At 41.3% G+C, this 26,687-nt stretch overlaps 1 protein-coding gene across 1 annotated transcript; it reads left to right on the top strand.

The window, feature by feature from the left end:
- The first annotated feature begins 1,076 nt into the window (after positions 1 to 1,076).
- On the top strand, positions 1,077 to 8,845 carry LOC135053003 (vomeronasal type-2 receptor 26-like). Its single transcript, XM_063957457.1, has 2 exons — positions 1,077 to 1,209; positions 7,938 to 8,845. The coding sequence occupies exons 1-2, from the start codon at positions 1,077 to 1,079 to the stop codon at positions 8,843 to 8,845; spliced, it is 1,041 nt and encodes a 346-aa protein (XP_063813527.1).
- Positions 8,846 to 26,687: the final 17,842 nt, after the last annotated feature.

A 26,687-nucleotide genomic window follows, 5' to 3' on the forward strand; every position in this document is an offset into this window, starting at 1 on the left:
GAGTGATATCTGACCATAAATTATTATATATTAGAAATAAGCTGCAGAGTGATCACAATGTGGAGTGTGTGACCGGGGGAAGCATCTTTCCTTGATATGCAGTAAGTGGTCAGAGCTGTTGTGCAGGAGGGATGTGGATTATACACAGAACAATGAATGCTGGAATATGTTAGGAATGATTAGAAAATAAATAAATTGTAAAAAGTATTATGAATGATCTGCTGTGTACAATGTAACACCAACAACACAAGTTCTAGGATTTACAGAATTTAGTCTATTTACTGTATATTTCAATAGGTGCAATTTCTCATGTGTGTAATCCCACAGTATTATTATTACCTTTTATTTATTAGGTGCCGCAAAATGTACACACCGCTGTACAGAGTACACATACAAAACATTTCTCATTAACAGGGCATTACAGTAGGTTTTACATAAAATACACAAAGGAACGCCATAACATAAGTGTCAAAAAAGAAGCTTACACCAGACTGGAAGTGACAATTGGGGCTTACATACTGTATGACAACTCATTGAAGATAGCTGGAGGCAAAGGTGGGAGTCAGGGCAGTGCAGTGATCCTGTACCCAGCATGTGGGCAAGCTACAAGAATCAGAGTGGCAGTAGGAAGGAGACAAGGCCATGGAGTGCTGGTGAAAGGCGGTGTACTAAGGAAGAACAAGAAGGAGGAGCTTACACTCTAAAGTGAAGGGAAAAACAGCTGGAGGGTGACCAGAGAAATATATATTGTGCAGGGCTGGAGAATCAAATAAACAGGAAGGATGAAATGCTTTAATAAAAAGGTATATTTTATACCCCTAATCTGGCGTCAGTATTAATATATAGCGTTAATGTGGGGAGTGAAGGAGAAAGTGAATTTTAGAATGCCAAAGAGGAAACAGACTTGAGGGACAGAAGATATGGTCCATGTTATCACTGGAGGATGAGGTCATATCAGTATATTATATCCCTAAGAGAAATTTAAAAAAATAGTAAACGGTTTTGCAAATAAAAAGAAACAATAATTAAATTAAATGATTTATAAAAAACCTGAATCATATTTTATATTTTAATACATGTACAAGATCCCAACATCTCGGTGCAATGACAGATGTCCTCCTGGATACAGAAAAGCTTTTAATGGGGGATTCCATGTCTGCTGCTATGACTGTGTCCCATGTTCTGAGGGAGAAATATCTAATACAACAGGTAGGAATGTGTTACAGTATATACATAAGATAAATCATCATATAAGAGTAAAGATTTTACAATTGTCATAGTAACTAGAGATGAGCGGGTTCGGTTTCTCTGAATCCGAACCCGCCAGAACTTCATGTTTTTTTTCACGGGTCCGAGCGACTCGGATCTTCCCGCCTTGCTCGGTTAACCCGAGCGCGCCCGAACGTCATCATGACGCTGTCGGATTCTCGCGAGGCTCGGATTCTATCGCGAGACTCGGATTCTATATAAGGAGCCGCGCGTCGCCGCCATTTTCACACGTGCATTGAGATTGATAGGGAGAGGACGTGGCTGGCGTCCTCTCCGTTTAGAATTAGAATAGATTAGAGAGACACTTGATTTACTAATTTTGGGGAGCATTAGGAGTACTCAGTAGTGTACAGTGCAGAGTTTTGCTGATAGTGACCAGTGACCACCACTTTTATTTATAATCCGTTCTCTGCCTGAAAAAAGCGATACACAGCACACAGTGACTCAGTCACATACCATATCTGTGTGCACTGCTCAGGCTCAGGCCAGTGTGCTGCATCATCTATATATATTATATATCTGTCTGACTGCTCAGCTCACACAGCTTATAATTGTGGGGGAGACTGGGGAGCACTACTGCAGTGCCAGTTATAGGTTATAGCAGGAGCCAGGAGTACATAATATTATATTAAAATTAAACAGTGCACACTTTTGCTGCAGGAGTGCCACTGCCAGTGTGACTAGTGACCAGTGACCTGACCACCAGTATATAATATTAGTAGTATACTATCTCTTTATCAACCAGTCTATATTAGCAGCAGACACAGTACAGTGCGGTAGTTCACGGCTGTGGCTACCTCTGTGTCGGCACTCGGCAGCCCGTCCATAATTGTATATACCAGTGACCTAACCGTGTTTTTTTTTTCTTTCTTTATACATACATACTAGTTACGAGTATACTATCTCTTTATCAACCAGTCTATATATTAGCAGCAGACACAGTACAGTGCGGTAGTTCACGGCTGTGGCTACCTCTGTGTCGGCACTCGGCAGCCCGTCCATAATTGTATATACCACCTAACCGTGGTTTTTTTTTCTTTCTTTATACATACATACTAGTTACGAGTATACTATCTCTTTATCAACCAGTCTATATATTAGCAGCAGACACAGTACAGTGCGGTAGTTCACGGCTGTGGCTACCTCTGTGTCGGCACTCGGCAGCCCGTCCATAATTGTATATACCACCTAACCGTGGTTTTTTTTTCTTTCTTTATACATACATACTAGTTACGAGTATACTATCTCTTTATCAACCAGTCTATATATTAGCAGCAGACACAGTACAGTGCGGTAGTTCACGGCTGTGGCTACCTCTGTGTCGGCACTCGGCAGCCCGTCCATAATTGTATATACCACCTAACCGTGGTTTTTTTTTCTTTCTTTATACATACATACTAGTTACGAGTATACTATCTCTTTATCAACCAGTCTATATATTAGCAGCAGACACAGTACGGTGCGGTAGTTCACGGCTGTGGCTACCTCTGTGTCGGCACTCGGCAGCCCGTCCATAATTGTATACTAGTATCCAATCCATCCATCTCCATTGTTTACCTGAGGTGCCTTTTAGTTGTGCCTATTAAAATATGGAGAACAAAAATGTTGAGGTTCCAAAATTAGGGAAAGATCAAGATCCACTTCCACCTCGTGCTGAAGCTGCTGCCACTAGTCATGGCCGAGACGATGAAATGCCAGCAACGTCGTCTGCCAAGGCCGATGCCCAATGGCATAGTACAGAGCATGTCAAAACCAAAACACCAAATATCAGTAAAAAAAGGACTCCAAAACCTAAAATAAAATTGTCGGAGGAGAAGCGTAAACTTGCCAATATGCCATTTACCACACGGAGTGGCAAGGAACGGCTGAGGCCCTGGCCTATGTTCATGGCTAGTGGTTCAGCTTCACATGAGGATGGAAGCACTCAGCCTCTCGCTAGAAAACTGAAAAGACTCAAGCTGGCAAAAGCACCGCAAAGAACTGTGCGTTCTTTGAAATCCCAAATCCACAAGGAGAGTCCAATTGTGTCGGTTGCGATGCCTGACCTTCCCAACACTGGACGTGAAGAGCATGCGCCTTCCACCATTTGCACGCCCCCTGCAAGTGCTGGAAGGAGCACCCGCAGTCCAGTTCCTGATAGTCAGATTGAAGATGTCAGTGTTGAAGTACACCAGGATGAGGAGGATATGGGTGTTGCTGGCGCTGGGGAGGAAATTGACCAGGAGGATTCTGATGGTGAGGTGGTTTGTTTAAGTCAGGCACCCGGGGAGACACCTGTTGTCCGTGGGAGGAATATGGCCGTTGACATGCCAGGTGAAAATACCAAAAAAATCAGCTCTTCGGTGTGGAGGTATTTCACCAGAAATGCGGACAACAGGTGTCAAGCCGTGTGTTCCCTTTGTCAAGCTGTAATAAGTAGGGGTAAGGACGTTAACCACCTCGGAACATCCTCCCTTATACGTCACCTGCAGCGCATTCATAATAAGTCAGTGACAAGTTCAAAAACTTTGGGTGACAGCGGAAGCAGTCCACTGACCAGTAAATCCCTTCCTCTTGTAACCAAGCTCACGCAAACCACCCCACCAACTCCCTCAGTGTCAATTTCCTCCTTCCCCAGGAATGCCAATAGTCCTGCAGGCCATGTCACTGGCAAGTCTGACGAGTCCTCTCCTGCCTGGGATTCCTCCGATGCATCCTTGCGTGTAACGCCTACTGCTGCTGGCGCTGCTGTTGTTGCCGCTGGGAGTCGATGGTCATCCCAGAGGGGAAGTCGTAAGCCCACTTGTACTACTTCCAGTAAGCAATTGACTGTTCAACAGTCCTTTGCGAGGAAGATGAAATATCACAGCAGTCATCCTACTGCAAAGCGGATAACTGAGTCCTTGACAACTATGTTGGTGTTAGACGTGCGTCCGGTATCCGCCGTTAGTTCACAGGGAACTAGACAATTTATTGAGGCAGTGTGCCCCCGTTACCAAATACCATCTAGGTTCCACTTCTCTAGGCAGGCGATACCGAGAATGTACACGGACGTCAGAAAAAGACTCACCAGTGTCCTAAAAAATGCAGTTGTACCCAATGTCCACTTAACCACGGACATGTGGACAAGTGGAGCAGGGCAGGGTCAGGACTATATGACTGTGACAGCCCACTGGGTAGATGTATGGACTCCCGCCGCAAGAACAGCAGCGGCGGCACCAGTAGCAGCATCTCGCAAACGCCAACTCTTTCCTAGGCAGGCTACGCTTTGTATCACCGCTTTCCAGAATACGCACACAGCTGAAAACCTCTTACGGCAACTGAGGAAGATCATCGCGGAATGGCTTACCCCAATTGGACTCTCCTGTGGATTTGTGGCATCGGACAACGCCAGCAATATTGTGTGTGCATTAAATATGGGCAAATTCCAGCACGTCCCATGTTTTGCACATACCTTGAATTTGGTGGTGCAGAATTTTTTAAAAAACGACAGGGGCGTGCAAGAGATGCTGTCGGTGGCCAGAAAAATTGCGGGACACTTTCGGCGTACAGGCACCACGTACAGAAGACTGGAGCACCACCAAAAACTACTGAACCTGCCCTGCCATCATCTGAAGCAAGAAGTGGTAACGAGGTGGAATTCAACCCTCTATATGCTTCAGAGGTTGGAGGAGCAGCAAAAGGCCATTCAAGCCTATACAATTGAGCACGATATAGGAGATGGAATGCACCTGTCTCAAGTGCAGTGGAGAATGATTTCAACGTTGTGCAAGGTTCTGATGCCCTTTGAACTTGCCACACGTGAAGTCAGTTCAGACACTGCCAGCCTGAGTCAGGTCATTCCCCTCATCAGGCTTTTGCAGAAGAAGCTGGAGGCATTGAAGAAGGAGCTAAAAGGGAGCGATTCCGCTCGGCATGTGGGACTTGTGGATGCAGCCCTTAATTCGCTTAACAAGGATTCACGGGTGGTCAATCTGTTGAAATCAGAGCACTACATTTTGGCCACCGTGCTCGATCCTAGATTTAAAGCCTACCTTGGATCTCTCTTTCCGGCAGACACAGGTCTGCTGGGGTTGAAAGACCTTCTGGTGACAAAATTGTCAAGTCAAGCGGAACGCGACCTGTCAACATCTCCTCCTTCACATTCTCCCGCAACTGGGGGTGCGAGGAAAAGGCTCAGAATTCCGAGCCCACCCGCTGGCGGTGATGCAGGGCAGTCTGGAGCGACTGCTGATGCTGACATCTGGTCCGGACTGAAGGACCTGACAACGATTACGGACATGTCGTCTACTGTCACTGCATATGATTCTCTCAACATTGATAGAATGGTGGAGGATTATATGAGTGACCGCATCCAAGTAGGCACGTCACACAGTCCGTACTTATACTGGCAGGAAAAAGAGGCAATTTGGAGGCCCTTGCACAAACTGGCTTTATTCTACCTAAGTTGCCCTCCCACAAGTGTGTACTCCGAAAGAGTGTTTAGTGCCGCCGCTCACCTTGTCAGCAATCGGCGTACGAGGTTACATCCAGAAAATGTGGAGAAGATGATGTTCATTAAAATGAATTATAATCAATTCCTCCGCGGAGACATTGACCAGCAGCAATTGCCTCCACAAAGTACACAGGGAGCTGAGATGGTGGATTCCAGTGGGGACGAATTGATAATCTGTGAGGAGGGGGATGTACACGGTGATATATCGGAGGGTGAAGATGAGGTGGACATCTTGCCTCTGTAGAGCCAGTTTGTGCAAGGAGAGATTAATTGCTTCTTTTTTGGGGGGGGTCCAAACCAACCCGTCATATCAGTCACAGTCGTGTGGCAGACCCTGTCACTGAAATGATGGGTTGGTTAAAGTGTGCATGTCCTGTTTTGTTTATACAACATAAGGGTGGGTGGGAGGGCCCAAGGACAATTCCATCTTGCACCTCTTTTTTCTTTTCTTTTTCTTTGCATCATGTGCTGATTGGGGAGGGTTTTTTTGGAAGGGACATCCTGCGTGACACTGCAGTGCCACTCCTAGATGGGCCCGGTGTTTGTGTCGGCCACTAGGGTCGCTAATCTTACTCACACAGTCAGCTACCTCATTGCGCCTCTTTTTTTCTTTGCGTCATGTGCTGTTTGGGGAGGGTTTTTTGGAAGGGACATCCTGCGTGACACTGCAGTGCCACTCCTAGATGGGCCCGGTGTTTGTGTCGGCCACTAGGGTCGCTAATCTTACTCACACAGCTACCTCATTGCGCCTCTTTTTTTCTTTGCGTCATGTGCTGTTTGGGGAGGGTTTTTTGGAAGGGACATCCTGCGTGACACTGCAGTGCCACTCCTAGATGGGCCCGGTGTTTGTGTCGGCCACTAGGGTCGCTAATCTTACTCACACAGCTACCTCATTGCGCCTCTTTTTTTCTTTGCGTCATGTGCTGTTTGGGGAGGGTTTTTTGGAAGGGACATCCTGCGTGACACTGCAGTGCCACTCCTAGATGGGCCCGGTGTTTGTGTCGGCCACTAGGGTCGCTAATCTTACTCACACAGCTACCTCATTGCGCCTCTTTTTTTCTTTGCGTCATGTGCTGTTTGGGGAGGGTTTTTTGGAAGGGCCATCCTGCGTGACACTGCAGTGCCACTCCTAGATGGGCCCGGTGTTTGTGTCGGCCACTAGGGTCGCTAATCTTACTCACACAGCTACCTCATTGCGCCTCTTTTTTTCTTTGCGTCATGTGCTGTTTGGGGAGGGTTTTTTGGAAGGGACATCCTGCGTGACACTGCAGTGCCACTCCTAGATGGGCCCGGTGTTTGTGTCGGCCACTAGGGTCGCTAATCTTACTCACACAGCTACCTCATTGCGCCTCTTTTTTTCTTTGCGTCATGTGCTGTTTGGGGAGGGTTTTTTGGAAGGGACATCCTGCGTGACACTGCAGTGCCACTCCTAGATGGGCCCGGTGTTTGTGTCGGCCACTAGGGTCGCTTATCTTACTCACACAGCGACCTCGTTGCAAATTTTAGGACTAAAAATAATATTGTGAGGTGTGAGGTATTCAGAATAGACTGAAAATGAGTGTAAATTATGGTTTTTGAGGTTAATAATACTTTGGGATCAAAATGACCCCCAAATTCTATGATTTAAGCTATTTTTTAGTGTTTTTTGAAAAAAACACCCGAATCCAAAACACACCCGAATCCGACAAAAAAAATTCGGTGAGGTTTTGCCAAAACGCGTTCGAACCCAAAACACGGCCGCGGAACCGAACCCAAAACCAAAACACAAAACCCGAAAAATTTCAGGCGCTCATCTCTAATAGTAACATATAAGTATAGAAGACAAACTGTACCATAGAATAAACACACAATACAAATAGCACAAAACTATATTGATGTTCTCACATTAAAGTATAAAATACCACATTCCAAATTCACTACATATTATATTGCAGTACTTTGTTTCAGTTAATTACCACTTTTTATTGAGAGACAGAAGTATTACAATAAAGAAAAAAATACTCTGATACACCCCATTTGGGTACATACCCCATGAAAACATTTCAGAAGAACAAATGTCCAATGCTCCCTTTGCTGACAAAACACATTAATTTTTTTTGCAGATTTATATTGAATATACATACAGTTTGATTGTTTATAACGAACAAAAGAACTGACCCACCGAGATTATATGTATGGTTTTATATTACATTAGATAGTGAGATCTGCCATAGATGTCCTGATGAAGAGTGGCCGGATGAGAGAAGAGTGAGATGTGTACCCAAAATATATGACTTTCTGTCCTATGAAAAGGACATTGTGGTGCAAATATCTGCAGTAATAGCTTCATCTTTCTCTGCAATAACATTATTTATATTAGGGAACTTTATTTATTACTGGAACACCCCAATTGTGAAAGCCAATAACCGGGCTGTAAGCTTCATTCTACTGATCTCCATGTTGCTGAGCTTCCTCAGTGTGTTCTTGTTCCTTGGCCAGCCGGTGGATATAACATGCAGACTCAGACAGACATCATTTGGGATCTTCTTCTCCACAGCTGTCTCTTCTGTACTGGCCAAGACTGTCACTGTCTTCATTGCTTTCAAAGCCACCAAACCCGGAAGCTCCTGGAGGAAGTGGGTCACACTCAAAGTATCTAAACATGTGGTCATTGTGTTTTCCTCTCTCCAAGTTCTGATCTGTGGTATCTGGCTGACTGTTTCTTCTCCATACCAGGAATATGACCATCACTCCTATAAGGGAATGATCATCATTCAGTGTAATGAGGGGTCAGTGCTTGGGTTATACTCTATGTTGGGTTACATAGGGATCCTGGCATCTGTGAACTTTGCTCTGGCTTTCATGGTGAGGACATTACCGGACAGCTTTAATGAGGCCAAGTACATCACCTTCAGCATGCTGGTGTTCTGCAGTGTCTGGATTGCAATGATCCCAGCCTATCTGAGCACCAAAGGGAAATACATGGTGGCTGTGGAGATATTCGCCATACTGACCTCATGTGCTGGTGTTCTGGGCTGTATATTTTTCCCAAAACTGTATATTTTGCTTAGAAAACCTGAATTTAACTCCAGAAAAACAATACTGGGGAAAAACACTATATAAACCATCAGATACTGTACATTACCATTATACAATTCAAAACCTGTTGTTTTCCTTAAATTTTGCTTCATTAACAATATTTTCATTCTAAATTGGTTTATGTAAATACGTATAGAAAGATCTGGATTTAGTGACATGGACAAAGGAAAAAAAAATATTTATATATATATATATATATATATATATATATATATATATATATATGTCTGTGTGTGGGAATAGAGAGCACCCATATTGCAAGTGAATTTTTTAATTCACTTAAAAAAAGTTCTTTTAAAACACCACAAGAGAGATTGCAGCCTCGTTATACTGACAAAGTGATTACATGGAACACATAAGATTTTGGCCTATCCAATGTTGTGTGTGCCCAGATTATTGTCATGCTGGTAGTGAGCAGTGTCCAGATGGACCCTATGGTGACCAGTAGATACAGTCTATGGTCCTGACTCTTTCCCTAGTGAAGTATTACATTATTGCCGTGGCTTTCTGTTTTACATCTTGTGGTGTCCAGCCCACAGCGGTGAGATTCTTGGTCAGAAGGTGCATTTTGTATTGTGGTGTTTTACAAGAACTGTTTTTAAATAAAAAAATTGATTTGCACTATGGGCGCCCTCTTCTTATCCATTAATTCCAGATATATTTATTTCCTGGGGTCCACAAATTATATAAAGCGGAGACAGGGTACACTAAGAGGATCTATTGCTGGTTGCAGTTTTTTTCACAAGCAATATTTCAGAGTTTTATTACTCACATCACCACTTTAATACATAGAGTCAACATTTTGGTTCACAAATGTAACCTTCTTCAACACATCCCTCCAGCAGGAACAACAGAGACATACTGAGTGGTGCCCTGGATCTCCCTTTATACATAACATGATTAAGTGCCTGCCTCTCCCCTCTCCAAAGTACTGGGAGTAGTAGTGCCTATTTATATCAAAGATAGCCCCTCTTTGCATGCTAGCGTAGAGCCGTGACGTGCGGTGGGGTGAGGCAGGTGATACTTGTTGAGGAATCTTATATTATCTTATTTTTTTATAGTAGTGTCTTGAGTGCCAATTATTGAAAAGTGGACTCTTTATGTATATTTTATAATATATGTTTATCATATATATCTGCAAATATATTATGTATGACTTAGATACTATCCAGCTGATACATATATGCAGTTCTCATACATATGAGTTATGAAATCATGATTCCAAAAGGAGTTCAAACATGGTATTCACAGATCTTATCATCTCATTGTTTATTCACAGGCAAACTCAAATCATACAGAATAAGATATACACAGTAGTGATATATAGTTTTATACATATATATATATATATATATATATATACATACACACTATTAATATTTATACTTGTGCTTCCTTAATAAAAAACATGAAATTATTAGACAATTACTAACACAAATTGTACACTTGCAGTTCCATAGTTACCATCTTAAGATCCTTTTCTCTGTCTGACCATGTCTCCTTTCCTCCTGCACTTAGCTTTTTCTCTGCATCTTCCTCTGTCCTTCTGATTTCCTTTATCTCTTGACTCTAACTAACTCATCTACATGTATACATAACATAACCATTTCAAACTGGCATATTCCTATTGGTTCCCTTGTAACGGATTGCTGCCAGATTCAAAAGTGTCCTAAAACATGTGTAATTGTTCTGCACCAAGGTGGATAACAGTACATATATATTGGGGTCATAAAATGTGTTAATCATCAAAGTGTAAATGTATGTGTTTGCCTTGGTTGTTAGCATCAACAATTGGGACTTGTTGGTAGTAGATAAAAAATGTTATGTTGTTATGTTGTCATTGTCTCTGGTCTGCAGTATACATTGGCAATAGGCCAGATTGTTTATAAATACCAAAGGTACTGTATTGCAAATCTTGAATCTGATTAAAATATACACTTGTGGATTACAGGGTCCATTTGATTGTGAAACAATTATTTGTAATATTGTAACCTCACTAGCCTAATTTATGGCTTGAGTAGAATAAACCTGTTCCCTACACAATGTCTTACAGTAAACACAAATAAACACACATACTGTATACAAAACTTTATTTCCAAAACAATTTAAACATTTACCTATGTTCAAACCTATTAAACCTGTTTCTTACTATAAAATGTATTTCCATACTGTTCACTTGGGTTAAAACCACCTTTCATCCTTAACAATATTCTAATTCAGACAATATCTCTTTAATCTCAATATTCCTAAAATATATTTTAAGCAAATCACCTATCTGGCAACAGTCATTCCCTTCCAGTCATGAGAAATAATTTTGATTGACCACACAATAAACTAATGTAGTCCTTTTCAATACCTTTTAAAACATTTCTTGAACACATTTTATCCACAACTTTAACCATGAGTGTAACCACTGTGATTTTTAAAAGTCAGTATTCATGAGGAAAATATTTTGTACAGGCATTTGAACACCATACCATTATGTAGCTTGATTGTAGGTCCATGGCTTGGAGGCACGTTTCCTGTATTGTTGCCTGCACCGATTTGCTGGTAGAGGACTTTCATCTGTGTGGTTTGCTTGCCATTGGAGATGCCTTGTGTTTGCTTTATGGAGCCAGTAGAAGTAGGATTCTTCATAGAAGCTTCCACATTGCTTGCAATTTTGTATTTGGCGCAGAGGACTGTTGGGGTAATTCAGACCTGAACGCTGCTGCAAATTTGTTAGTATTGATTTATTGCTGTTAATATGTCATACTTCCATTGCTGAGGTGTCTGGTAGGGATCTTCACTGGGTACGCGGTAGTCACTACAGAAGAGGCCCATGGTATTTCCAGAGGAGAAGGAGTTGGTGAAATAACTCTGAGAACTTTCATCGTTTGCTTGCATTGTCCATTTGGGGTTGTGAAAAAAGCCCACAATGGGAGCCAAATGCGCAACCGAGAGGCGTTCAGGAGCCAGGGTTCAGGCTGAGGAGCAGAGGCTAAGAGGGTCCACTCGGTGTAATATGTGTGGGAAATATAGTCCACACACAAAGGCTTTTTGTAATGATTGAGTACGTATGAATGGTGGAATATCATTTTCAAGTGATTGGTGGTTTTGATCATGAGGTTGCAGGTAGTATGTTTAACTAAAGTCATATAAGACAAGAACAAAAACATAATAACTGTTTGAACTCATAGCAAAAATAAGTAAGTAAAAATAGAAAGCAAGTACACTGCCATATGTGGATGTGGAAGCAGTTACAGCCAGTATACAAACTATAGAAAATAATAAAAATATGAAAAATATGAATGTAACCAATATATATGCACTAATGAATGTCAAAGTTTTATTTAGGAGGAGAAGGTGACCTGACTGGTTTCAGCCATTTCTCATGCATTCAGAGGAGTAGTATCCAACCTGGTAAAAGAGGAGCTGTAGCCTGCAAGGGAAGTGGCTGAGACCAGTGGAACTGGTAAGTATGGAGCCATTCAAGTACAGATATAGACAAAAATAAAACAAAAATCAAGAAAGAAATGTCATAAATGGAGATTATCCTGTCTGCACATTAGTATTTCCCAGTAGGAAAGCAGACCGAGATGGGGTAAACCCCGGGAATTTATTTTTAATTACCACATAAGAAGTATTCATTTCTAGGAATGCCCTTGTCTACATAATCTCTGAAATGTTTGTTGGACCATATACAGACCCTTAATACGGGATGAGAAGGATTGAATGAATACTTTGCATGACCTAGAAGCTTATTTGGTTGTTTTTTTAGTACTAGAAAATTCCCCGTCAGGATAAGATTACTGGTAAACACTAATTCGGCAAATGGGAGGAACGAGAGAACTGCAACATTACCCTTTGACAAAACCTGCTGAAGTTACGATTGGGCATCTATGATGCTAAACCTTTTTCTATTTCCCTAGCAGCAGTGGCCCCTGACTAACTTAATCGACAGAGATTTTGTTATGTAAATTGAAATGTGTAATACATATATTGTACTCCTGCTCAGAAGGTAACAGGTATGTTAGATACTCCTCAAAGACTAATGTTGCATTCCACTGTTCTAGATTCATGTCCATCACAGGTAGAGGAAATTATCTCACAGATACCGGGTTCCCTATGAACTTAGGATGGACAGGACACTGGATTGATGGAATGGATGAGGTAGTCCCAGTAGTGAAACAGCAAGAACAAGCTTTAAGGGGAGGTAGACCAAGTAGTGAATCAATTCCCCGTAGTGCCCAATCCAGCTGTCATTTTTATAAAATCCTCTCCACCTCTACAAACTTATCTGTCACCAACCTCTATTCTGTTTTCTTCACAGTTTCCTCTTCATCTTTTGCGTTCACAAAGGGGGTACAATACATGGACCCTATTCTCCCAAGGTTTCAAGTGACAGCCTGAGTATTTTCTCCCTTGCCCTACATGACTGTTTACAGACCTTTCAGCCTGAGAATGGGTCGGTGCTGATATAATATGTTGATGACTTGTTGTTATGCACTGATTCATTTGAGTCGTCCCTGGCAGATACAAAGCAGTTTTTGTTTCGTCTTTTCCAGACAGGACACCAGGTTTTAAGGGATAAACTGCAATTGTGTGGGACAAGGGTCAAATACCTGGGTCGTAGTACTGGTACATGATTTGACAGTTCATACACCACATGCCATATTGGTCCTTCAAAGTTCTGTCCGAACCCGGTATGTCTCATCAGCATGATGGCACCAGTATATTACTTCAGTGTGCCTTGCCATGCACAAAGGGTGGAGGATGAGAATACTGGTGAAGGGACATTTTTGTATAGACACTGATATGCATGATGGTATGGAATATCTGAATCAGACCTTTACTACGAGACCAGACATCAGTGACAGCCCGTTGGTTAATGCAGACCTGATATCTTTTCTTTTTTTTCTCTCTAGAGATTTTTTTTCTTTTTTTTTGAGTTATGCTCATGGTACTCTATATTTGCAATCATACAACAATTAAATTAAGATGCAAATTTGTGTTCCCTACAGGAAAAGGAGGTCTGGAATGCGAAGGGGTATGTTCAGGAGTCCTCAGGACTCCGGAGAAATGGACAAGGTAAGCCAGTGGCCCCCAGGATGTATCTCCTAGGCCTAGCTGAGGCAGCACATGTTCTGACTCACCTAGGGTAGGGAAGGTATGTGCAAATTGGTAAGAGAATACTGGCATAAACCAGGGTTCTCTTCTCAGGCAAGAAGGAAAGCAATGACCTGTCTTACTTGCATGAGGAAGAACATTTGGTAAGGTATCACTGACAGAGCCATCCCATACTCCTTCTGCAGACGGACCTTTTCAGGTAATACAAATCGACTTCGTACAGTTAACACCCTGTAGGAATTTGAAATATGTATTGGTGTGCACTGATGTTTTCTCAAATTGGGAAGAGGCATTTCCTGCCACCACAAATACTGCTGTGTTTACCGCAAAGAAAATTGTGCAGATATTTGTGTGTAGATATGGTACCAGAAGAGGTAACCCTTCAATCCCCTCTTAGAATCATGATTATTATATGACATGATTCTTGAGTGAGGCTCCTTTCTTGTTCCTCCAGTTCTTGAGATATTGGACATAATAAGTTTCTTTCCACAGGGAATTACACAATAAACTATAATGCCTACAAGAATTAAAGTTACAAGTATGAATATGCTTATTTGCACAATACCCTGGTGGGAAGGTTTTTTAAATTTCTCCCTGTGGTGGTGTTAGATGTATAACAGGTATAGTTTCCAGGATATACTGTCATTTGTTTTGGTGTCATTAAAAAGGCTGAAAAAAAAACAATTTTCCTGTTCTAGGGGTATATTAAGGGGCACTGTACCTAGGTGGGGCCTAGATTTGCCACAGACATAACAGTTGCTTTTATTGTGTTTGTTAGCACTATACTTCATCCATTCCAACCAAAATTAATGTCAGAGAAACCAGTTTCAATAGCTAGGGTGTCTTCAAAGGTAGGGTTAGTAATAGCCACCATATCTTTAGAAGTGGCAATATGGGGCTTTAAAGGTTTGTTTTGGGGAGCAATTTTAGGCTGGTATTTTGGGTTTTTTATACATATCCCATAAATAAAACCTTTGTCTTGCACTATAGTATCCTGCTTGCCACCCCACAGCTTCCCAGGAATTACAATTAGATCCATAATATCTAATGTCATAGTACCATTCGTCAGTAACACAAATATATACTGTCTCAGACATTCCTGATTTCCTTTTCTGCTGTATGAAATGTTTGTTGTCAGCAAGTTTAGGGAACATGAAATAATCAAGGATGTATGTGGCTACGTGTGTATTGGAGGAATTGTACCACAAGGTGGGGACCCCATCTGTTTGTGTGATGTCGACTTCACATATTGTGAGGTGAATGAGGGCCAGTAGGGCTATCGAGATAGTCCCCAGGATAGAGATAGGGGACAGGTTCCTCATCTTCTTCTGTTCTTCTTTCTTCGCTAGGTGGGAGGTCAGGGCTGTCTGCCCCGGTTCGTACCTCACTGGAATCACTTGCTTCCCTCTCTAGGTCTGGTCTAGGAACCTTTTTTACTCGGGATGCATGGATCCAGGCAGGACTTTCCTCTGTCAGGACTGCTGTCCGGGTAACTGCTACGACCTCTGTCTCTGGACCATAGGTGAAGTCTCCTGGGCTCTTGTTCCTGGGGAGCACCTTCACCACGACTCTGTCTCTGACTTTAAAGGGGTGTGTAGGTTCCTGTGGATTCAAAAGGGTTTTTACAAACAACCTCATGTTCAATTTCATTCAGTTTTGTTATCAGGGACCTGACATACTCTTCTCTGATGAGTTCTAGATCTCCTTCCTGTATTACTAGTGGTTTCTTAGCCCAGGGTGTAGGAAAAGGGTCTACCCATTAGTATTTCAAAGGGTGAGTATCCTAGAGTTTTCTGTGGGGTATTCAAGATGCTGGTGTTTAGCTTTATTAGGGTTGTTCCTGAGGCAAGTGATGCATCTGCTAACATACTGGTCCACAAGTGATTTGGCATTAGTAACATAAAAATCATTGGTTAGTAGGAGGAGTGTTGTGGCTTCACCACGGTGACCAACACCACGGCACTGGGCAACGAGCAAAGGGGCACTGGACTGGGGTATACAGGGTTTCCCCTCTTTGCAGATTAATCCTGATTTAGGATTTTTTCTGCAGAATTGGGTAAGTCCAGTCGGAGAGATCAGCATTAGTCGCAGCAGCTTGAAGTTGAGTGAGCAGATGGACGTTGTCAAGGGAGGGACATGCTCTAGTGAGTGCAATGAGTTCTGCAGCTTGCGCGGACTGATAAGGTATTGGTAGGGTTTCCAACACAGTATCAGGGAGGGTGACAATGGCATAGCCAGCCTGGTATGTATTGTCATTGGGCCTACTACATGAGCCGTCAACAAAAACTACGTCTGCGCCTGGTATGGGAACGGGAGACATGTCAAGTCTGGGAGAAGTTTCAGCTTCAATGGAAGCAGCACAGTCATGTAGGTCGGGTGGTTCATCCTCGGGACCTTTCAAGCCTAAAAGGGCATTGAGAATGGGTGCAGGGCCAGAAGAACCAGCAGTGTACTTAATGGTAAGGGTAGGGTTACTCAAAAGGAGTACTTCATATCCACTAAGGCGTTGTGCTGACATGTACTGTGTGTGTAAGCCTTTAAGTATTGCCAGGACATCATGTGTGGTGTGGAGTACTGTGATGTGGCCTAAAGTGAGGGTAGTGGCCATTTCTGCAACCATTGCACAGGCTGCCAAAGCCCTGAGGCAGGCAGGCATACCTTGCACAGACACTGGCATGACTTTGGAAAAAAAAATGCACGGGGCGCAACTTCCCTCCATGAAACTGTGTGAGCACCCCCGCCATGGTTTTACAATTGTCCCTTGCATATAGATGGAAAGGTAGCACATAACTGGGGAGGCCAAGTGCCGGACTTTTTTATCAACATACATTTTAAACTTTCATATGCAGTTAACATTTCTTGTGACCATTGTACAGTTTTAGGCTTGTCCTTCAGTGTGGCTTGTCTCAAAATGTTATCATAATAAGAGCAATCAGATATCCACTGTCTGCAGTAATTTACCATACCCAGGAAGGACAGTAGTTCCCTCTGGGTAGTTGGGGTGACCAGGCCCAATACAGACTGTATGCGTTGTGGACTGATTTTCCTCTCTCCCTGAGTGAGCACAAAACCTAAGTAATCAACATGCTTTTTACACCATTGCATTTTTATTTTGGACACCTTGGACACCTTGTAGAGAGTGCGTACGTGTCTATTCAAACACATAACAATTCATATAGCATGTTTAACCCTTCATTAGGGAGGTAGAAATATTCACTTTTACACTATACTTATTATAAGGAAATTGATCATATAAAAAGTAATATTTACAAAGCACAGAAGAGGTAACCCTTCAGTACCCCTAGGATTAGGAGCAAAGGGATAGCTTGAAACTGGACTATTGTGGTCATAGACACTACCACTAATGTTATGTAGCATCGGAACCACTCCCAGATCCCCACTTAACGAATCACCCTCTTTAAAAAAAAAATGTGTTTTTTTGGAAGACAACCAAATGTCATGATCTATACACACCATGATCAGAAATACACCAATGAGGTGACAGTACAGTACCTTATCGAGATGAGCCAGCATTTGAGAACGTAACAAAAGAACTTGAAACTGTTGATTCCTGATATGCCAACTACTAACTGTCTTGATTGTGAACATAGAGACTGTCTGATTGTTCTTACGCTCAGGTTGCCTAATAGACAGGTGGGAAGGACCGTATCAAGTTTTGTTGACAGCACGATCCTAGTGAAAGTAGCCGAGAGAGAGACTTGGGTCCACGAATTCCCATTGCAGGAAAGTCAGTAGTCCAGAAGGAACTTGTAAAGGGAGTGAGATTGCAGAAGTATCACCCGAGAGTCTGTTCCGTGAAGACTGAGAGGCGGCACTGAACACTACCTGTGCGTACTAAAGAATTGCAAAAAGACAAGTCGTAGTAATGGATTTGCTATAAGCAAGATTTGTTTTGTTCTATCTTTCTTTTTCCCATTGACAAATATTTTTTTCAAGACATTCTATTTTTGTGAGGTCTCATGAGGAGTCGAGTGTGGAACTGGAACTGGTTCTGGAGAAAGGAGTGATATCTTTATAGGATCCCAGGATCAGCCTATCACTTTGTTAAAGCCAGAGAAAATCAAAGGTCTAGTAGTTACGGAGTTCAGAGGTAATGTGGCTATTGTCTTAGGAATACTGTATTTTGTAGTCATCGGGACCCTATACTTGAAGATGAGTGCATCCAGAGATGTCAGTCTAGCAATAAGGCAGCATTTGACAGACATCCCTTGAGTGATTACCACTCACTAGTGGGTAAGGTCTTAAACCAAATGTAATGTTGCATCTGCTCACAGGTACCTCTAATACAAAATAATGCAGGACTAGAGTCATATTCTTTAGAGTTAGCTGAGGTACTTGAATGATACTGAGGGGGGGGGGGACCGGTGGACAAGGAATATAATATAACTAGATCTGCTAGTATTAAGATCCACCAGTACCATATATAAATCCCTGGTATGTTTAAATCTCACCAATTTCAAGAAATCAGGAAATTGGGAGGTAATCAAGAACAATCAGACAATGGCCTATTCACACATAGCAGATAAAGAGCTCATTAATATATGTGGAAGAAAAGTTTTTGAGTTGCTCTCCCCGAACTCCGAAGGTTTATGTTATCTAGGAAGGATAATAACTGAAATAATAAACTTTGTTCAATGATTAAACAGACCTAGCATACGTTCCAGAAATGGAAACAATATTCAGGAAATGATAGGAATATATACCAGGAATATTTTATATGTCTCTTTCACGATTTGTTTGTGTTTTCTCCCTCTACCCAGCAAAACATTTATAGAATCCAAACATCAGTTTGCAAAGATGTAAGTACATGTATGTGTGCAACATTTGTTCAAATCAGACATCATAGGCCATAGCACTGTTTCAGCATACTCTACAGGTTTAATGTCATCCCACATCCAACCAGTTGTCCCGTGACCGCCGAGTGCATATAGAGGATGTCCCATCCTCATCCCTGTCTTCCCCAAATATAGTCAATGTCTGATTTGTGAAATTAATACATACGTGTGTCTAGGTCATAGATTATGTGTTTGAAATATTTTTTTTAAATTATTTTTAGTGTGTCAGTTATGACATAAAAAATGGATGGGTGAGGTAGGTTCCTGCGCACTCTCTATGCTGCCCAGTTGAAGTCCTATCCTGATGTGTCACCACACACCTATACAAGATTAAATACACAAGAAAAAATGGGATAGGACCTGTTGTGGGCGCAAAATGTGGATGGCGGGGGTGTTGCGTAGCGGAGTCAATGTCCAATGTTTAGGGTAAGAGAGTCCTTAGCTGTTCCTAGAAACAGATCGATAAAAACAAATTCTGGATGGTATACCAGGACCTTGAAAAAGACTCATTAGTCGAAACGCGTTGGAGCATGTGAGGATTTGAGGTACCACTCCAATCATCTCTATCAGCAGGAATACGGTGAGACACCCCGGGTTAACATCATTTTTTTCTCACCATTTGACTTTGCTGAAAAAACATCGATGAGATTGTCTGTTGTGGTATACCATCCAGAATTTGTTTTTATCGATCCATGTTGATCTTTTACAATAAATGTATATGAAACCTCATACATCCCTTCGTTTCTGTGCTTTATACCGAGCCTGAATACGAAATAAAGGGGGTAAATGAGGACGACCATCCAGCCTGCTGGGATAAAGATACCTTTATATGAAAGTACGGCGCCTTCTGAAGTAAGCTTGGATGTGAGCATCCTTTCAGAAGTGTCTGCATGTGAATGTTTGGAGCACAACCACCCTTAGCACTAAGAATATCCCTAAGTGGCTATAAAGAAACCTTTATAGGCCTGTTCCTTATGTATGAAAGTAAGCACACATGTGAGGGGCCACGTTTATCTTGAAGCACCAGGGTGAACCCTTACGGATATCTTCACACTTTCCCGCCACATCATAGTCCAGAGAGTCCGGGGAGAAGTCACCTTCATTTTAAGACCATCTGCATTGGGAGAAATTCCCTTCTGAACCTTTGCATACCATTTGTGTTTTCTCCACATGTAACATCGATTGAGGGAAAAGAACTTTTCACACGAAGGACTGTTTCTAGGAACAGCTAAGGACTCTCTTACCCTAAACATTGGACATTGACTCCGCTACGCAACACCCCCGCCATCCACATTTTGCGCCCACAACAGGTCCTATCCCATTTTTTCTTGTCAGTTATGACAGTTATTGTCTATTGACAAAGGGTGGACTGTGAAAGTCAAAAATATTACATACACACCACATATAAACTCCAAACAGATGGAGCATACACGCAGCATGCACAGCGATATATGGTAGCCTACGCATTCACACAGACTAGCCACAAAGATATATTCAACACATATTTCATACAACACATAAATGAAACATGTCAAGCACCAGATATTACAATGCATTTATAAAAGAGAGTTATAACATTATATATATATATATATATATATATACATCCAAAAGTAAAGGAGCACTCACCAGTCTTCAAAAGCAAGTTTTCTTTATTTTCAGTGGATCATATGAAACAATAAATGTGCAAATCTTACTTTAAAATCATATATCCATTGTGAACCGCCATATAGACTGCTGTGATCACTGCAGAAGCGGCGTGCGTTCCACTGCATCCCGTACTTCCGGTCTGTGGAACGCACGCTCCGGTCACATGACCGGAAGTGTGTACTGAAAGCTGGTATAGATAGACTTAGAGTGCTCTGCAAATCTCAGTACTTCCTGTCTCTGGAACGCAAGTTCCAGTATCTTATCAGGAAGTGATAGGTGTATGTAAACAGTTGCCTCCGTTGTCATAGCGATCAATAGTCTAAACCGAGATTCTAAGAGTATTCATATATTAGCAAGTATCACCATGGATATATGTATCTCAAACATGGCCATATTTGGCTAATATTACAAAGACTCTGGTATGAATTAAATTACATTCTAATATTGTAAAACTATATTATTGTTATCTAGTTTATTTATCTGTTAACAAACTTCAACAATTAAGGGCATGGGCACAGACCATCCTTATTATGGAAATCCAAAGTCGCAAAAAAAATGTGATATTAGGAAAAACAAAAATAAAAATAAAAATAAAAAATAAAGATAAAAATAGAAATATGTATTTGCTGAAGACGTGAATTTAGAGAATTATTCCCAAAATATCCCATAATGAATGCCTTCATTTAGGCCTCGCGGGCGAATAGTGTCAAGCCGGTAGATCCATGATGCCTCTCGTTGCAACAATAATTTTGCTCTGTCTCCTCCCCTTTTCAGGGGTAGTATCCGATCTATGATCATGCATTTGAGTGATGCCAGAGTATGTTTCGCTTCATAAAAATGCCTTGCGACAGGCTTGTCTGAATGTCCAACACTTAGTGCTGTTCTGATGGATAGGCGATGATTCGCCATTCTCTCTCTAAATGGACGAATCGTTTTGCCCACATACATCAGAGAGCATGGGCACATAAGTATGTAAATGATGAAATCAGACATACAGCTTACTCGCTGCTGAATCTTAATTTTCTTTCCAGTATGCGGATGATGGAAGTATTCACCAGAATTCATACTTCTGCACGTAGTGCAGTTGACACATCGATAGCACCCCATTTTCTGTGGTTGTAGCCATGAGTCAGAGTCAGATTTTAATAATCTATCAGGTTGCATAAGGATATCTTTCAAATTTCGCCCCCGTTTGAAGCTAATTAGAGGCTTAGTTGGTAGATATTTGTTGAGAGCTGGATCACTCTTCACCACCGGCCAGAGATCTTTTACTGCTTGTCGTACTGCTGAACCTGCAGTATCAAATGTCGTAGTGACCACAAATGGATTTTGCACCTTCTGTTTCCTCCGATTTCCAGAGGAGAAGATCTTCCGTGCTTTATGCAAGCAGTTGTTGATAATCTGTTCGCTGTATCCTCTAGAGGAAAATCTCAACTTCATCTCTTCAAGTTGTATATTGGCTGTATCTGGGTCTGAATTGTTGCGAAGTACTCGCAAAAATTGTGAGACCGGCATGTTTAATTTAAGGGAACCAGGATGGTAACTTCCAAACTGCAGCAGAGTGTTGCGATCCGTGGATTTCCTGAATAGTCTGTGTCCATACCCAAACTCTGTGGCATAGATGGTCACATCTAAAAAGTTAATTTCATTTCTACTGAACTCCATAGTCAGCCTGATTGGAGAGTCCAGCTCATTAAGGCTTTTCAACATATTTTGCAATGCCACCTCATTATTCGTCCAAATCAGGAATATGTCGTCTATAAAGCGACGGTAGAAGCCGATACTATCTCCAAACAGCGGGAGTATCTGTGTATTCTCATAGATATCCATAAATAAATTAGCATACGATGGCGCAATGTTGCTTCCCATCGCAGTACCAGCTGTTTGGAGATAGTATCGGCCGCCATACTGAAAATAATTGCACGTTAGAGTTAATTCCAATAAATCAATCAAAAATTCAATCGGTGGTGAACCCGTGTGTGTTCGAGATAGAGCTCGACGAACAGCCATCAGTCCTTCATTGTGTGGTATAACAGTGTATAAGGACGCCACGTCCATCGTCACCAGGATTCCATGTTTGGATGCCGGAAGTACCTTTATCATTTTCAAAAAATCATCTGTGTCCTTTATATAGCTCACTGTGTTTTTCACACATTTCTGTAAAAAGCTATCTAAGTACTGTGCCACAGGTGAAAATAAAGAGTTACGGGCCGATATGATTGGTCGGCCCGGAGGTTTCACTAACGTCTTATGTATCTTTGGCGTCAAGTACAAGATGGGGCAAATAGGGTATTCAGTTTTGAGAAAAGATAATGTATCGGCATCTATCCAGCCATTATTGAAACCTATATCTAGACTAATGTCTAAACGTTTTTTAAAAGGATATTGTAGGGTCTCCCCCTAATATCTTGTATGTGTTACTATCTGACAGTTGTCTATTGGCTTCATTGTCATAATCCTTAGTATCTAGTACCACCACTGCGCCCCCCTTATCGGCTGGGCGTATTGTCAATAAAGGATTATTTTTCAAATCTCTAAGTGCTTTTTTCTCAAGAGGATTTAAATTAAACCTCATATGTTTTTGTCGGGAAAGTGATTCCTGTATATTGCAATCCAGTAACCTGGTAAAAGTTTTGATACTTGGGTTTAATGAGGGTGGGTCATACGTACTCTTCTTTTTAAATTTTATTTTAGTGTAATCCATTTTACTGGTGTTTTGAAATTTTTCAGTAAGTCTTAGTTTTCTGCCTAGTTTGAATTTATCAACCGACCACCGAAATTTATCAAATCTAGGTGTCGGTATGAAGCTCAATCCCTTGGATAATAGACTTATCTCAGGTTCAGTGAGTTTGTGAGATGATAGGTTGATTACCGAGTCTTCGGAATTTTTGTTGTCTTCTTTTTTTCTGTATTTGCCCCGCCTGAGGTGGGGCCTTCTGCGTTTAAAGCAGAATTATTGATTTTTGAACGAGTATTAGCCCTTGGTAAAGGTGGTTTACCAGTGGTCTGGGAATCCGAAGAATCCCTATCAGAAGATGAAAAACTATCAAATTGGGATTGATTATATTGGTATTTATTGTTTCTACGTCTAAAGGGTACCGAATTATCACTGCCTGTGAGCCACCTGTAGACTCTGTGATCCTTGTAATCACGTTCAACTTTGATCAACTTAGCTCTTTTAAATGTCACTAGGTCTTTGTGATATTTATCAATTTGATCTTTGAGTTTACTAAGCCACTGCTGTGAGCTATCTGCTTGTAAAATATCAATTGCTACAGCACGAGAGGCAGTCAATTCAGTTCTCACTTTCTTTAGATCAACCCCAACTTCTTCTATTACAAGTAGGAGTAAATCGAAAGAGCATTTATTAAGAACCGTGCACCACCTGCTGCAAAAGGCTGGATTACTTCTACCAATTGTCGGGGTATTTTTTATACGAAAGCCCCTAGGTAGCTGTTTTTTGCGATAGTAATCCGATAGAAATTGCCCATGCAGCAAGAGGTCCACTTCCTTCTTTTGTAGATTTAATAATTTATGATACAAATCTAATGCACTTTCTGCCGGTAATTTCTCAAAATCACTGAACTCAGATAGCACCCTTTCCGCATCCTCATCTGTCAGTGCTAATAGTTCATGTTCAGCTGAAAATAACAGTTCAGCTGATACCAGATTATCCATATGTAAAAAGGGGACAGATACACTTTAAGAAAAAATACCTGCACTTTATACTGATGTTTAAGTGACCCAAACAATTCAGAAAAATTTAGACCATCAATGCCACAGAGTAAATTGAAAAAAATGAAAAAAGAAAAAAAGAAAAAAAGGAAAAAAGAAAAAAGAAAAATGAAAAAAAGACTATACGGAAAAATCAAAAATCCAGAGTCCTGTATAGAGCCATTATATTTATACATGCCAAGTAGTTAATCCAGTTGAAAAAATTTTTCTCATAAAACATTCAATCCTTTTAGCCTGGTGCCGGATATAACGTCTCAACTATATGTTGAAACAAATATAAGTTCCAAACAGTCCACACTCTGGCCTTTCAAGTATATGCTGGGGTGACTTCCATTATAGTGATAGGTATTGACCCATCACTTTCCAATATACATCCAAAAGTAAAGGAGCACTCACCAGTCTTCAAAAGCAAGTTTTCTTTATTTTCAGTGGATCATATGAAACAGGGGTGTATCGACGTTTCGGTCCCCAGTTTGGACCTTTGTCAAGAACATCTAGTATGGTGAATAGCCCTCATTTATACCCAAATGTGGCCCTCCCACCAATCATCCAATTAGAGAAATCACAAATTTTATACATTAAAATACAGACATAGTACAACAAATACAAACAAGACTTACTAACATATAACAATAAATGTGCAAATCTTACTTTAAAATCATATATCCATTGTGAACCGCCATATAGACTGCTGTGATCACTGCAGAAGCGGCGTGCGTTCCACTGCGTCCCGTACTTCCGGTCTGTGGAACGCACGCTCCGGTCACATGACCGGAAGTGTGTACTGAAAGCTGGTATAGATAGACTTAGAGTGCTCTGCAAATCTCAGTACTTCCTGTCTCTGGAACGCAAGTTCCAGTATCTTATCAGGAAGTGATAGGTGTATGTAAACAGTTGCCTCCGTTGTCATAGCGATCAATAGTCTAAAACGAGATTCTAAGAGTATTCATATATTAGCAAGTATCACCATGGATATATGTATCTCAAACAAGGCCATATTTGGCTAATATTACAAAGACTCTGGTATGATTTAAATTACATTCTAATATTGTAAAACTATATTATTGTTATCTAGTTTATTTATCTGTTAACAAACTTCAACAATTAAGGGCATGGGCACAGACCATCCTTATTATGGAAATCCAAAGTCGCAAAAAAAATGTGATATTAGGAAAAACAAAAAACAAAATAAAAATAAAAATAAAAAATAAAGATAAAAATAGAAATATGTATTTGCTGAAGACGTGAATTTAGAGAATTATTCCCAAAATATCCCATAATGAATGCCTTCATTTAGGCCTCGCGGGCGAATAGTGTCAAGCCGGTAGATCCATGATGCCTCTCGTTGCAACAATAATTTTGCTCTGTCTCCTCCCCTTTTCAGGGGTAGTATCCGATCTATGATCATGCATTTGAGTGATGCCAGAGTATGTTTCGCTTCATAAAAATGCCTTGCGACAGGCTTGTCTGAATGTCCAACACTTAGTGCTGTTCTGATGGATAGGCGATGATTCGCCATTCTCTCTCTAAATGGACGAATCGTTTTGCCCACATACATCAGAGAGCATGGGCACATAAGTATGTAAATGATGAAATCAGACATACAGCTTACTCGCTGCTGAATCTTAATTTTCTTTCCAGTATGCGGATGATGGAAGTATTCACCAGAATTCATACTTCTGCACGTAGTGCAGTTGACACATCGATAGCACCCCATTTTCTGTGGTTGTAGCCATGAGTCAGAGTCAGATTTTAATAATCTATCAGGTTGCATAAGGATATCTTTCAAATTTCGCCCCCGTTTGAAGCTAATTAGAGGCTTAGTTGGTAGATATTTGTTGAGAGCTGGATCACTCTTCACCACCGGCCAGAGATCTTTTACTGCTTGTCGTACTGCTGAACCTGCAGTATCAAATGTCGTAGTGACCACAAATGGATTTTGCACCTTCTGTTTCCTCCGATTTCCAGAGGAGAAGATCTTCCGTGCTTTATGCAAGCAGTTGTTGATAATCTGTTCGCTGTATCCTCTAGAGGAAAATCTCAACTTCATCTCTTCAAGTTGTATATTGGCTGTATCTGGGTCTGAATTGTTGCGAAGTACTCGCAAAAATTGTGAGACCGGCATGTTTAATTTAAGGGAACCAGGATGGTAACTTCCAAACTGCAGCAGAGTGTTGCGATCCGTGGATTTCCTGAATAGTCTGTGTCCATACCCAAACTCTGTGGCATAGATGGTCACATCTAAAAAGTTAATTTCATTTCTACTGAACTCCATAGTCAGCCTGATTGGAGAGTCCAGCTCATTAAGGCTTTTCAACATATTTTGCAATGCCACCTCATTATTCGTCCAAATCAGGAATATGTCGTCTATAAAGCGACGGTAGAAGCCGATACTATCTCCAAACAGCGGGAGTATCTGTGTATTCTCATAGATATCCATAAATAAATTAGCATACGATGGCGCAATGTTGCTTCCCATCGCAGTACCAGCTGTTTGGAGATAGTATCGGCCGCCA

The sequence above is a fragment of the Pseudophryne corroboree genome, chromosome 1 (assembly GCF_028390025.1).
Source record: "Pseudophryne corroboree isolate aPseCor3 chromosome 1, aPseCor3.hap2, whole genome shotgun sequence".
NCBI lineage: Eukaryota > Metazoa > Chordata > Amphibia > Anura > Myobatrachidae > Pseudophryne > Pseudophryne corroboree.